Below are 15,000 nucleotides of genomic sequence, written 5' to 3'. Positions count from 1 at the left end.
GGGGGGGGGGGGGGGGGGGGGAGGGAATAACATTATGCTCTTGACTTGAAGGCCATTCTAGTTCATTTTTCTTCCGCTGGACAACTTCTCAAGAGCCTCAGTTAGAAGACAAAATCTGCAAGGTGATTTTATGCTGCAAACAAATTAGTTTTGTTTGGGTTTGTGTATGAGTGTGAGAGAACATGTGTAAGTACAGGTGTGTGACCTTCCTGCCAAAGCAGCATGACCTGCCAAATCGAGAATCGTCCTGCATTTCTCAAGTCCACTGGACTGATGTGGCCATTTTTTTGGAAAGAAAACGAGGGGAGATATTTCAATGGCCAAGTAGAGAATAACATCATGCTCTGAATCCACTACAAAGACTTTTGAGACACACGATTCCTTGTTCATCTTTCTTTCGCTGGACAGTTTCCCGTAAGCATCAGAAGGAAACATCTGCAATAAGGACGTGCAAAACTGCTATTCTCTAAATTGACTGGCCAATCTTAAGGAAGCTCTATAGACTGATTTCAGGTTGCATAATTAGACGGGGTCACCCGACACTCATCAGACATGTCTGTTAGTGCGCTTTACGTAAGACACACTTTACTGTTCAAAAAACTGCTTATGTGCCACGTCATTCCTGATCACATTCTACATCTGATAAAAGTCTAATTTCAGACTTTTGGTACAAGTTTTAAAAGTGGTAGACTTACCATCCATAGTAGCAGAGGGAGTTTGTTGGGCCCCTGAGTAAGATGGGGGAGCCTGGGGAGCCACAGCAGAAGGGGGCGCTGCAGAAGATGAAGAGGCAATACTGTCTGGAGTAGCAGAGCGCTCCTCTGCAGCAGCGGTGGCGGCTACAGCTGGAACTGGAACACAGGGAAGAGTAAAGGAAAAATCAGATGGCTCCAGATCTAAAATCTGAATGGACGAGTTACACTAGAAGACATACAATTGCAGAGAAACACACCTGTGACAGCACTTCAAATGAAATCTGTATTAATGCAGCACGAGGCTATAAACCATTAAAAAGTATGATCTGTGTCTTTAATCAAGTAATTTATCGCAATAATCAATGCTATAGCTCAGGGCTGCCCAAACTCGGTCCTGGAGGGCCGGTGTCCTGCAGAGTTTAGCTCCAACTTGCCTCAACACACCTGCCTTTAAGTTTCTAGTATGCCTAGTAAGAGCTTGATTAGCTGGTTCAGGTGTGTTTAATTAGGGTTGGAGCTAAACTCTTCAGGACACCGGCCCTCCAGGACCGAGTTTGGACACCCCTGCTATAGCTGAAAAAAATAAGATAAATTTTCAATTAAAAAGCTACAGCTAAGCACTATGAAATCTTTACATGTATATGGTACCTTGGGCAGGTTCCTCAGACAGGCCGAATGCAGAAATTACATTCTTGTTGACCTCTTCCTGGTTCTTCAGGGGGTCAAAAGCAGACATGCTAGCAGCACTGACCGGAGGGGCCTGCTTCACTGTTGAATCTACTGCCTCATTCACACATTCTGTCACACAGAGACATCAGAACAAGACAGCTTTAGTAACGCCTGTCTTCACCTCTCAAAGCACATTTACGAGGTTCCATTGAAAAGCGATGAAAATTCTATCATCATCCTCATTCTGTTCCAAACCCATGCAATAAATGTGGATGCATTCATTCAAATGTGTCACGTCAAGACAATTTTGATGCCAAATGATCACTTTTCACCTTAAATATCAGCCTTTTCAAAAAATAAAGATGTCATTTGACTTACTGACACATTGGCTATTTTTGAGCTGCTTTTTGGAGTTTGGCAGCCCCTGGTCACTTTATACTTTTGATTGTATGGTAAAGAGCAGCATGAACATTTATCAAAAGATCTCCCTTGGTGTTCCACAGTAGGAATGAAGTATTATGGGTTTAGAATGACAAGGATGTGTAAATGACAACATTTTCATTGAACCAACCCTTTATGCTATCCACCTTTTATTATCAAAATAATAAAATGGGATTTTATGTGCTTTAAATGCTTTGGTTACAGTGTTGGATATGAAGAACATGACAATCACTCTGGGAGAGTTCAAGTACCGGTTTCTCGGTTGGTGCTCTCTGGGACAGACTCGGAGGGGGGCTCCAGGCTGTCCAGCAGGCTGTTGACTTTATTCCTCAAATGGATCAGTTCTCTACGCAGGTGCTTCACCTGAGATGACTCCAGTGGCCGAGGCTGCCCATTCACTGCGAAAACACAAACATTATTTTTGACAGCACTGTGAAACACTTTGTCCTAACTAGTCAAAATGCATCTGTCCATGTTAGTTTTTGTCCAAACGTTTCATTGACCACTTTGTTTCTATTTTCGTCATGTTTTCCTTCATCCAAAACCCCATCATAACATATTAAACATCAAACATGTTCTGATTTGCTGTGATTTTGTCATTTCATGCAGCTTTTCACTTAAAGTGAGGTCAGAAAAATTACTCAACGCTGGAAACTTGTCCCAATTCGTCTGGTTAGGATGTCAAAGTCAACAAGAGAACAACAAATTTAGATAGCCACACTATGCCTATATGATGAGGTAATCCAGAGTTTTGGCACTGTGTGAGTCTGGAATGTTCTTTCCTAAGTCCATATGTTTGAGACCGGCTGCCGTTTGAACCGTTCCAGACTCTTCAGAGATCACGAGCTCTAGCAAGCGTCCAACCCAGCCCCTGGGCGCTAGTCACACGTTTGGGATGCATACACGCACATGATATCATATAACTGTGAACTAGCACATTTGAACTTGTTAAATCTTCTTCTCAAAATTCTCTTTAACTAGTTAAACCATCCAACAAAGGGCAGGGCTACATTTGCAAACACAAGGTCAAGACATGACATCATCTGGCTGGAGCACGGAGGCTTTGGACAGTGCAGACTTCACCAAAACTTATTAATTTCTTTTTATTAGGAAGAGAAACACATGTATATTGAGTTGGTACTTAAATCAGTTCTTTCAGATAACAATGTCTTGAATATGAGCATAAATACTGGATTTTGTTAAACCCACACAGACTGCAACCTTTGATTTTGGCTAGACTTGTCAAATAAATCAAGGTGTAAAATAGTGTATGAACCAAGCAGCCCAAATCTACAGCCTCTGCAGCATTTACGATGAAACATTTGAAGAGTAGTCGGCACATGCTGAGAACTGGCACTGACACTGCAGTGCAGATGAACCTGCATGAGCCAAACATCTCTAGAACAGAGCATGACGTTATTGGGCAAGTAACCGGGTCCGATTTTCCTCTCTTTAGAATATTTGTTTGTGCCATGTACCAGTTAAAAAGAGTGGCTTTTCAGCACAGCTCACGTGATTGAGAGCAGACTTTAAGTCTGTAAAATGACCTAATCTATCTTAAAGGAATAGTTCACCAAAAAATGAAGACGCTATCATTATTTACTCAGTTTGTTCCAAACCTGTACGACTTAAAGAATTTTGGGGTCCAAACAACATTGGACCCCACTGATGTTAACTGTAAGGTTTTGGGTGGACTACCTCTTTAAGTCAGTGGTTCTCAACTTTTCTGACTCCAAGGCACCCCCTAACTGTCCACAACAATATTCAAAGGCCCTAGTTTTGCTTGCAAAACATTTTTAATCTATGGGCATTCAGTTTCTGTAAATTAAAAAAAGTTTTAGGAGCTGATTGTTCTTCAGTGCTCACACTCTTTTTAACCAAGGAATTTAGTCATTATCCAAACATACAGTCATTTGTGCTTTATTGGATAATGATTTATAAAATATTTAAATTTTATTTCTACCCAATAAAATATTATAGAGCTTGGTATAACTAGTAAAATGCATTTTTTTTTTTTTTATAAAAACTTTATTAATTTATTTATATGACTTTTCCAGGTCTAGAAACCACACTTTAAAAATAGGCTTCCTTATAAATCCAGGTTTTCTTCAAAGAAAGGTTGTTGGGGGGGATGCATTATTTCTTTTTCTTATATTAGTGTAATTTCATCTTTACTGTGTAATTATATGTATGTCTGCACTATCATGTATGTTTACACTATGTCTGCACTTTCTTCTGCACTGGAAGCTCCTGTCGCCAAGTCAAACTCCTTGTGTGTGTAAACATACTTGGTAAAAAAGTCCCTTCTGATTCTGAATTAATATACAAGACCTCAAAATATCTATTTTTTTGTTTTGTTTTTTTATTTTAATGCTTGCTTTATTTCATTTGAAATCAGTTTAAATCATCATGAGGCCCCTTGCCTCTTGGTTGAGAACCACTGCTTTGTTTTAACCTTCCTTGTTCAAATATCCAAGGCCACTGGTCACAATTTATGTTCTTAGAGAACATAAGTAATGTCATTTCTGTTCAGAGTACTGCATTATATCTGTTAACATCTATGATACGTTTAAAATCCTTATGTTCTATTAAACCATATTAGTGGCCCAACAAATATTTGGACACCCAAGTAACACTTAAAGGGGTCACCACCAGAATTTAATGTTCCACTGGCTCCAAAATCCTATTGTAACCCCCTGCTCATAACCATACAAAGCCAGACACATAGACTCATTATCAGTTAAAATCTTGCTCTTTTATACCCTCTGCTGGACATTAAAAGCTGCAGCTGTGTTATCTCACAAGAGAAAAAAACGACATCTCCTGGTTGGATGAAATATTACCAAGTTCAGCATTTTTAAGATTAAAAGAGCTTAACTCCACAGTATAACACAACCCATGCAATGTGGAATGATGTACTTAACAGAGAGTCCTTTTTAACCCAAAGGTTACAGTACAACACAGTTTTCTGGGTCACAAAGACACAGAGGAATCAAGCAGCTTTAACTTGATATGCCTCTTTTATTTTAGTATGTAAAACACCAGTCAAAGAGCATGAAACAGCTATAGGCCTCGACTACATTCTACCCGATAAAATATTTTAGAGCTGTAACAATAAAAATGTATGTAGTTCACATGAGCTGCTTGGTTCTAATAGTCCTGTGCACCTTTCTGGTATGCTGTAAGGGGACACTATGAGCACTGAAGCGTTTTTGGAATATGATCTTCCTGCAGGTAAGATAAACCTACACATGATCACTGACCTTAAATCTAGGCATGATTAGCACTGCCGAGAACGGTGTTGTTGTGCCTGTATCTGTGGCCTGTGGTCATTATAACAGAAAATAGCTTGTTTATTTTACAAACTGAGGGACAACCAACAGTAATAAATTTACAATTGAAGCCTAATAGGCAAGTGGGCTGTGCTTTACATTTCAGCTTTTAAAGCACATCACTTAAACTACGATATTCTACATTACACTTTTAAGGTGGGACTACTTTTTACACTGATTAACTTACAAGCTTTACAAAGAGTTACATCACATTCCTTTCATGCTCCTTCCTGATATCTTTGTGCAGATTCCTTAATGTCAGGATGAGCAAAAACCCTTAAGCAATGCTGGTTTCTTACCAAAAAGAGTGAGCTTCAATATTCTACTGCACTGGATCGCAAAGGACAAATCAGAACTGTCAAAGATGGTGATAAGGTCATCATCTGGAAGAGGACAGAAAAATAAAAATACCAGAGAATAAATGCAGTACTTGCAGTTAAACTTCAAATAAAACTGTACCACATGTGAAAGCAGTAGAGAGAATGAGATCTATATCAAAGCCTCCAATGCTACAAACCTACTAAGAGATTTTATTAGGAACATCTATAGGTGTACAGATCTTATAGTTTTATACTACATAACTGATAAAAAATGGCTAAATAAACATATATGCGTGCTGTCCAGTTACTATAACCTTCTTTAAGTTGTTAAATTTAAATTAGTTAAATATAAGCGTGTTTTGAAGTCCAAAACTGACCTTCATCCTTATATTTGATGGCGACTTCATCACTGCTCTGTAGCTGCCCACGGAAGACTCGCTGCATCATCAGCAGGAGCTCGTCGTAGGTGATGTCTTCATTGTGGATGGGGATACGGCGGATATCATCGCCCAGCTGAGCTTTAATGATCAGCTTCCCACTCAGGTCCAGCTGGCCATTCATACTGCTGCAAAAAATAAATAAATAAAAAATACAATTTTATTTAAAATACTGTCTGTATATATATATATATATATATATATTACAAATACGGGTTTCATCAGCCAAGACCAGTGCCATAAGCTAAAGAGTTTACTATCCAATTTAGTACAATGGCAAATGAGACACACAAAATTGAGATTTAAATTGAAATTAAATGAACAATACTCAAGTTCAAGTTCAAGTTGAGCTTTATTGTCATTCTGCTGCATGTGGGGACATACAGTGGAACGAAATGTCGTGCCTCACAGGACCACGGTGTTACATAAATACAGGCATACAACAATGAAGTAAAACAGTAAAAACCTATACAGTAAAGCAGTAAAAACCTATACACAACTAACCTACTGACTGATTTTGATTATAAATATACTATATATATATATATATATAAATGTTTACCTATACATAAGTTAAAAAAATACAGACTATAAATACAGACTAAAAATACAGACTATTTCTCAAAATCCATTGCAGAAAAATGTCAAAGAGACATGTCAAAATGTCCAAAATGATTTGACAGCTGATATTACACCTTTACCATTAAGAAGTTTATTCAAGAAGCATTCCATTTATCACTATTTAATGCATCACATGCACATCAGACGTCACTTGATAGTACAGGAACAAACTGAAACCAAACACACTATCAGAGCTGCAGCAGTGAATACTACACTAAATGTAGGCATATGCGGGCTCGCAGAGCTAATGGACTACAGTTAAACCAACGACATGACCTATGAAGACACAATTATTATGTTCTTCTATCAGAAGCACAGATTTCCACTCGCAACACAACAGTTAACCATGAAATCTGATAGTTGTATCTCAATGAGTGTCTTCGCTCACTGCTAACTCCCCTGCTTTTGTTATGGATATAAAAATGTCAGTGAATGACTTAGGCCTGTGTCTTAATTGGAAACCCACTGTCTTATGACTCATCTATGAAGTTATATCTGAACAAGTGCTACTGTACATTACTGGGACATACTTTATATAAAAGTCTAAGGGTCATGAGATATAAGATGATTTGGCACATGCAGATGGCCCACATTCTTTCTCAACACAGTCTTTGGCCTCAGGCATGATTATAGGGAGAAACATTTTGGGATTTAGACCACAATACAAACAATCTGAGTGTGTGGGATCAAGCAGGGACAATCTTATCAGGAGAATCTTGACTCTTACTCTGATTAGTTTACCTATCATTCACCCTGGTACTCTGCAGCATGTAGACAGACCTGTATTTATCTCATACTTAATGACTTGTTACCTGCTAGATCGAGAAAATGACAAAACTATAAAGGAACTGGCTGCTTGGCAAACTGTCAATCAAATTGATTTCAAATTGAATTTATTTCTGTCTTATTTCAATAAGCAGTACCATTTTAACACTTTGTTTGAACTTGTCATGCGAATGAAGGGTTTCTCTGGTTGAACATGTTAAACAGGGCAGCCAACAGTTTCCAGTAACGACAGCACACCAGCTAAGTCAGAAATCCTTATTGAACATCTTTTAGAAGAGCAGAAGATGTGGTTTTTGGATCGCATTACACATCGGGCCATTCCCTTCATCGCACCAGCATGACGTTTAAGTCTTGCCAAAGTGTGATCCATTTAAAACATCTGATCAGGCCTCATTCATCTGATGATGCAGCAACTTCCTGCCAAATAAAGGTCTGAGCGTGACAATTCTCCCGGCGTCAAAGGATAAAATACTGTAATCAAATCTCAATTAAACAATTATTCCTGTGTTTTAAATAGGATTATTTAACTACGCCATATTGTTATTCAAAAACACTGACTTTTGTACAAAACGTCTCTCTTGTTTTTTTTAGCTTGCCCTAGTTTCTCACAGGCTAAGCTAAGCTAATGCTAGTTTGCTTGACAACCGGCTAACTACTAATGGTTCATTACCAGAAGTGCCCTAAAAACTCTAAAGGGACCATATAAAAGTATGTAAATGTTTGTACGAGAAGCCCCGCGTCTCTACCTGGTGGTTTGGACGTGTCAATCCCAGCAGCAGCCTGTGTGTCCCGGACTTCAGCTGAACGACGCCTGACTGACTGATCGGAAACGCCTTAGCGACCTGTACGTGGCAAAACCACAAACGCGCATGCGCGCTATCCGGACACTGCTTACACACTACTTACTGTCTTGTAAATTTATAAATAGTTAGCCTACTACCGATGAGGTGGCCTATATGGCGTCTGAATGCATTTTGTTAACCAATATAATATAAATATATTTTATATTAAATATATAGGTTCATTTAAACAAATAAATCTGACAAGTTTAACTGATTTTATGTTGTTCCTCTGTAGTCAGTTTTGTTTGTTTTATAAACAGTTTGGGTACGCAAGCATTTTTTCTGGATCTAACCCATCATATTAACCACAAATAATCAAGAGTTTTTACAAGAGTTTAAAAAATCTTCGCTATAATCAATAACATGAAGCATTATAGGTTTATAATTGGAGCCTCTATATTCACGTAAGGCAAATCATTTCTCTTCACTCTCACAAGATTCTGATGTAGCACCTCCTAGTCCATAAAAAATCATGTGTGAAAGTATTGTGTCCGAAGTAGATTTAGAACCAACATAATAAAAGAAAGTATAAATTCCTATTGAAAATGCAAGCTAAAAAGACAGCTTATGATAGACCATGCTTTTTTAAATCAAGCTTAGAATGAAATTATCATTTAAAATACACAACAATGAAATATTTAAAGTAATATTTTATTTATAAAGTATTAAAAATGATTTGAATGCCTCTGTATTCTTGACATGGACTAAATAATTTGTAATTAAACAGAATTTCAGGTTTTAAATAAGATGCTAAAACAAAAAAAGGTAAACTTAATTTAAATATATATGAAAAAATGTAAAATCCACACATTAAGTAAGCTTTGTTGCTTACAAATGTATATTTAAACATTTACAATAATTGCATGCATTGTACAGTAACAACTGAGACAGAAAATGAGGGTGGATAAATTCAAGTACTCAATAGCATGTTTATTTCTTCTTCTTCTCTTGTGTTGAGTTGAACCAGGCATCTAGAAGCTTCTTGCTGTAGTAGATTTGCCATGCGTGCACCTGAATAGCAATCACCATGAGTAGATACATCACAGATACAGCTGAGAAGCCAAAGATAAACCGGTAAGCTTTTCCATGTCGGTACAGCTGCTGGGCTAGTGGAAACATTTCCATTGCACCAAAAATCAAGGGTGCTACTGAGAACAAACCAGCACTGATCATGGAGATCACCAGATAGCTGATGTTGCTCTTCGGCATGGCCAGGGCTCCAATAAACGAGGGGAGGAGACTCAAAAGGTATGGATACTCCCACTGATAGGGCATGGCCACCAAATCATGTGACACCAGATTGAGATGACTAACAGCCACCTGAGCTGCCACCAGTATCCATATGAAGAAATGCACTACGGTGAGCTTCTTTATTTCTGATTTTGATGAAGCACTGAAAGACATATTCAAAGTTCAAATAAGTATTCTGATATATACATGCAGTTATTGGTTATGTTATATTGCTGTGAGAGTATAAGGGTTATAGTTACCTCATCTGATAGTGGGAAGACACTTTCTCTCTGTGTTTAAAATCACTCCCATCAGTCCCTGCAGCTCTTGGGCCTGCACGTGATGCCATTGCCAATTTCCAGATGACTGTAACACCCTGTAAATATATGTTATTTACAGGCACCAATACATGACATATTACTTTAGCAAGCTGCAATTATTATTGTACAGAGCCTTTTTGAATTGTAATAGAAATATCTCAAAATGCTAAAATGAACTATACAACATTTAATCTATCAAGCCGCACAATAATTGAAAAGGATAATACTGCACCAACATCTAATAAGGGCCCAGTAAAGATAAATGACATAATATCTCATGCGCATTCTAGTGGACAATTTACATTAAAACACTCCAAAAGAAAACTAAACCCGATATATAAGCAAAGCGTGTGAATTTCATGTGTTCATGCAAGGTGAAGCATAAAAATATAGGTCTGTAGCCTATACAATAACGAAATAAATGATCTATTTAAGAAAATATAGGCACATATTGCCGGCCGGCCGGTTTCCAGATGAAGGATACATTGATCGTTTGAACTAACAGACGGATCACTGTGTAAATTGAAAGTAGGTAGGCCCTATTTCAAACGATGCGCATTTCAATCAAAAAAACTTACCGTATGGATTGATAAAACGCGCCGAAAGCGACAGTGAGAAGATTAGATGAGGAAATATTATCACAAAGGGTTTTTATCAATGAAGGCAATAATATGTTGCTCATGCGCACAAACAGGGCAGTAAAGAATCTCTCCGCCCCTTCGCGCAATGTGATTTGACAGCGCAGCATCTCTGTCTGCGCATCATCAGCATCACCGAGTACTGAGCAGGATGCGGTGGTTTGGCTTATTAATATTAAATAGGTTCCTGACCACTCTTACTTCCTGGGAGAAGAGGATGTAACAGCTGGCGAAACAATCGTACTATGGTGAAGGCTATAGGCTTATAGATGTTAATGATAATCATAGAATTTGAGCACAATAAAACGACAAGCTTTCGCCATCGTTTTCCCCCCCACAACTTCGAATGCATTACCTATTTTATTGGGTTAGTCTTTCACTGTAAATACAGTTACAACTCTCCTTTAAACCAAGGAATATTTTAGTCTTTTTCTCTTTTTGATGACTAAGACCAAGTTACCACAGTAGTTTTCTATTGTGTTAATAATTACTATTGAATAGTATAATTGACAATCACTATAGTAACTGTGTCACGTTTTTAAATGACTAATAAATGAGCAGCATAGGATTTAGGTGCAGAGTTTAACTACAGATCACCTTTGAACTATAATTTTTATAGGACCTATTTTTAGTACCTATTTTCAGACATGGTAATAAGATCTTAAATTTGATATTTTAATTCCCCAAGTGACCATAGTTAGATGATGTTTTTGAAAGAAGTGTGTTTTTATTTCATGTAATTTTGATGGACATAAAGTTATGGATGTAAGTCATCTTTATTAAAAAAAATCAAAGAAAAAGTAAATAAAAGGGGGTGGAAGATATTTTCACTGGATTAGACAATTTTAGCACCGTTATAGAAAGTGACCCACATATAAAGACAGGTTATTACACAATCAGTAATAATAATAATAATAAAAAAAAATAATAATATAAAAGGTTGGAAACGAGGGAAGTGATATGATTGATGATAGTGAGAGGTATTTATGAAGTATTGTCAGTAAAACTTTCATTTTGATGACAGTTTATTATAGAAACAGAAGTGGTTGTTAGACAAATTATTATTTAAAGTTTGGGGGGCAGGGAGTTTGGCTAAAATAAAATCTAGCACACGTACACACATGCTCTCTCTAGTGCACATACACACACACACACACATACACAGACAGACCTACAAAGAAATTCATACTTTGGTTGCAGTTCACACAGCACTTGTGTTACAATATTACAAGTGTGCAAAACCTTTAACATTTTTTTTTTTTAATTATTGATAAAGACAAACATGATATGTGATATTTTTGAAAAACTGAATGGCTTTTCTCATCCCATTCAAAGCAAATACATTTGTTATCATGCAAATGTCACAACAACATTAAAAATAGTGTTCTTAACATTTTAAAGCAGGTATACTCATGTTTGATATCATCAATAAAACAAATACATAAATACGTTACAAAAACAATCTTCTAAAAAAATCTGTTTAAATGTGGTGTTGAATTGAACATTTTTACTACAATCTGTCAGAGTCTTTGTGCAGGTTGTATCTTTAAAGACACAGTACTCTGTAATTTAGCATTGCATATACTGATATTGTTAGGTTGAGATTAAAGGAGCTGTTTCTATTAGTTTTTTTTCTTCCCTGTGAAAATGTACTTAAAATACTGACATTTTTAAAAAGTCAAACATTTTAATGTCAGTTCTTTTTTTTCCTTTTTCTCCTTCAAATTCTTTCACTTATTCTTGTGGTTTACATTGGGTACAGTAAAAATCCAGAGAAGGAGGAGTGGACATACTGTCCTGCATAAAATCCAGCTGCCTGGTCAGATGGTAACTGTAAATAAACTGTGTCTCCTGGTTGTAATGGAATGACAGCACTCCCAGATGCTTGATCCAGGAATCCCTTCTTGTACTCATCATATGTATACATAAGTGGCTCCCCATTCCTGTAGAGCCCAACCCATACATTGGCACCCTTGCAGTGCACATGATAGGCAAAATAGTAGATGCCTGGGAGGTCACAGGTGAATACACCGGTCTGAGGGTTGTAATTCTGACGCCCATTATATAGTAGTTTGTCAAGCACTATTGGCGTGCCAACTGGAGGGAATGGTGTGGTCAGCTGGGCAGTGAAAGCAGGCATCTCCAGACCGTTGGCACCCATCATATCACCCCCACCTGCATACTTCCCTTTCTTGTACCCACCAGTTTTCATACCATCCAGGGCAGGTCCCATCTCAGGAAGAACACCCATCAGGTCGGGTGAAGGAGGGGGGCCTGGGGGTCCAGGAGGACCCGGTGAACCTGGGAGTCCTGGCTGACCTGGGGATCCATTCTGGCCAGGTGGACCTGCTGGACCAATAGCACCAGGGGTTCCAGTAATGCCTTCACCAGGTGTACCAGCTTGACCTGGTAGACCAACTTCTCCCTTTGACCCAGGAGGTCCAGGAGGCCCAATTGGTCCTCCTGGTCCTGCAAGTCCTGGAATGCCTTTAGGACCCCGTGGTCCTTCGGGGCCAGGCTGACCAAGTTCTCCTTTAAGACCAGGCAGGCCAGATGGACCTGGGGGACCAGGTAGACCTCTGCTTCCTCCTTCTCCTTTGGGACCTATGGGTCCTGGTGGTCCTCTTGGCCCGGGTCCTCCATCTTCCCCTTGGAGGCCTGGTTGGCCAGGAAATCCTGGAGGACCTCGCTGCCCCATAGGTCCGGGATCTCCTTTGGCACCTTGTGTACCTCCTTCTCCTTTTAGTCCTGGGAAACCAATTCCACCTGGTACCCCCATTGGTCCTGGAGGGCCTGGAGGACCAGTTTGACCAGGGGGACCCATCATACCTGGTTGACCATCATAACCTTTGTCTCCTTTTGGTCCTTGAGCACCAGGAAGCCCTCCCATCCCTTTGTCACCCTTTGGGCCAGGGTATCCAGGTTTGCCAAATCCAGGTAATCCAGGTTTCCCAGGCAACCCTGGTGGCCCTTGTAATCCTTTGTGGCCAGGTGCACCTGGCTGTCCTGGCAATCCTTTTTCTCCTGGAATTCCAATTCCAGGAGGCCCTTGTGGTCCTTGTAGGCCCTGTCCACCAGGTGGACCTTCTGGACCTGGCTCCCCAGGCTGTCCAGGTTTCCCTGGCATACCAGGTGGACCTGCTACACCAGGAAGACCAGGTTTACCCACCCCCGGTAATCCTGCTTGCCCTGGCGGGCCAGGTGGGCCAACTGGCCCTTTTAGCCCTAGTGGGCCTGGTTGTCCAATTCCTCTGTCTCCTTTAGGCCCAGGTAACCCTGGGAGACCAGGGAAACCTTTATGTCCTGGCTCTCCCTTAGCCCCTGGCTGTCCTGGTAATCCTTGTCCACCAGACTTTCCTATTCCTGGCAGGCCGGGGGGTCCAGGAGGGCCGAGGGGCCCAGTCATGCCTGGTTGTCCCTCTTCACCTCTGGGTCCCCGTTCACCTTGCTGTCCAGGTTGCCCAATACCTCCTGGCTTCCCGGGCATACCTGGCATTCCTGGCTTACCAACTCCCGGAAATCCTGGAGGACCAGGAGGTCCTGGCTTTCCAGGAGGGCCTTGTATACCAATACCTTGAGGCCCAGGAGGTCCTTGGGGCCCAGGGGGCCCTTGCGGTCCAGTCTCTCCTTGAACACCCTGCTCACCTCTGGGAATGGTCTCACCTTTATAAGGGAAAACTGGGTCAGTACTACAATACCATGTATATCATATACAATGTGACCATAAGTGTTAAGATAAACAAGTGTTCATACCTTTGATATCTTTGCCTTTATTTAGGTGCATTGGTAGGTCTTTTCTGTAGTGTGGATATGGAATGTGTGAAATATCCTTTCCCATGCCCATGTGAGGCATCTGTGGTAAGGGTTGATGTTGTTGAGGATGTGGTTTGTGTCCATAATATGCACCTCCGAAAGCTGATGGCAACAGAGCCAAATGCACCAAAGCTACTAGGAAAGCAGCCATGGCCTGTTTGGGGGCGAGGGGGAATCAAAGAATTAATAATTTAATCAATGATCAGTTAGGTTATCAATTAAGTATCCAATTTAGCAATAAATCAATAAGTGTTATTCATCCAATTGACTGTTAATTAAACGTAAATTACTTAAATGTTTCTCAATACATCAACAAGTAACTTTTAAACATAACTAAATAAAAATTAAATTACCATTAACAAGTTAGAACCTAATAAGTAATGTACAATATACTGTCTATTGCTAACAGTATCAATTATAATTTCTGCAGCACATCCTTTTCTCTGATATGAAATAAAAACAAAACAAACAAAAATAATGTATACCATGTTAAGACATTAAACTACCAAAACTCTACCAAAGTGCCTACTGAGAGACCACATACAAGCAATAGACTTTTTCCTTCACAAAGGAAGATTATGCAACTATTCATTATAATTTTAATATTCTTTTAGCTTAAACAAAACAAAAATCATCAACAAGAGTTTTACCTTGAAATTTAATCATATCTATTAAGAACATAAGAGACTTCTTTCAAAAACAATAAAAATCCTACCTATCCCAGACTTTTTAAATGTAGCGTGAATTAATTGATAATATAATAATAAATTCCAATGTTAACATCACCTCCTATAACTATGCAATCATCTCACACCTTCTTGATTTGGGATTATAAAAATACTTTCTAAGTTATCTA

The 15,000-nt window shown here is 39.2% G+C and overlaps 2 protein-coding genes and 1 pseudogene across 3 annotated transcripts in view; all 3 read right to left on the bottom strand.

Annotated features, from left to right (window-relative positions):
* Positions 1 to 8,180, bottom strand: part of LOC107655517 (protein TFG-like) — an 11,250-nt gene extending 3,070 nt beyond the window's left edge. Inside the window, exons 1-6 of one of the 2 annotated variants that reach the window (XM_016443016.1) lie at positions 8,048 to 8,180; positions 5,835 to 6,022; positions 5,437 to 5,520; positions 2,057 to 2,203; positions 1,344 to 1,493; positions 696 to 851 (exon numbers count right to left, since the gene is read on the bottom strand). In XM_016443016.1, the coding sequence (XP_016298502.1) occupies positions 696 to 851; positions 1,344 to 1,493; positions 2,057 to 2,203; positions 5,437 to 5,520; positions 5,835 to 6,018 (721 nt within the window). In that variant the 5' untranslated portion in view covers positions 6,019 to 6,022; positions 8,048 to 8,180. The remainder of the gene's footprint in view (positions 1 to 695; positions 852 to 1,343; positions 1,494 to 2,056; positions 2,204 to 5,436; positions 5,521 to 5,834; positions 6,023 to 8,047) is intronic. The other variant, XM_016443017.1, reaches the window with a different exon arrangement.
* A 720-nt stretch (positions 8,181 to 8,900) lies between these two features.
* On the bottom strand, positions 8,901 to 10,430 carry LOC107655493 (protein jagunal homolog 1-A). Its single transcript, XM_016442979.1, has 3 exons — positions 10,272 to 10,430; positions 9,634 to 9,749; positions 8,901 to 9,536 (listed from the first exon to the last, which is right to left on the bottom strand). Exons 2-3 carry the CDS (start codon positions 9,720 to 9,722, stop codon positions 9,074 to 9,076), a joined length of 552 nt encoding a protein of 183 aa, XP_016298465.1. The 5' UTR covers positions 9,723 to 9,749; positions 10,272 to 10,430; the 3' UTR covers positions 8,901 to 9,073.
* A 1,648-nt stretch (positions 10,431 to 12,078) lies between these two features.
* On the bottom strand, positions 12,079 to 14,295 carry LOC107655492 (collagen alpha-1(VIII) chain pseudogene; annotated as a pseudogene).
* Positions 14,296 to 15,000: the final 705 nt, after the last annotated feature.

This window comes from Sinocyclocheilus anshuiensis, unplaced genomic scaffold, assembly GCF_001515605.1.
Source record: "Sinocyclocheilus anshuiensis isolate Anshui unplaced genomic scaffold, SAMN03320099.WGS_v1.1 scaffold1148, whole genome shotgun sequence".
Taxonomy (NCBI): Eukaryota; Metazoa; Chordata; class Actinopteri; order Cypriniformes; family Cyprinidae; genus Sinocyclocheilus; species Sinocyclocheilus anshuiensis.
This window is presented reverse-complemented; position numbering and strand designations above follow the sequence as displayed.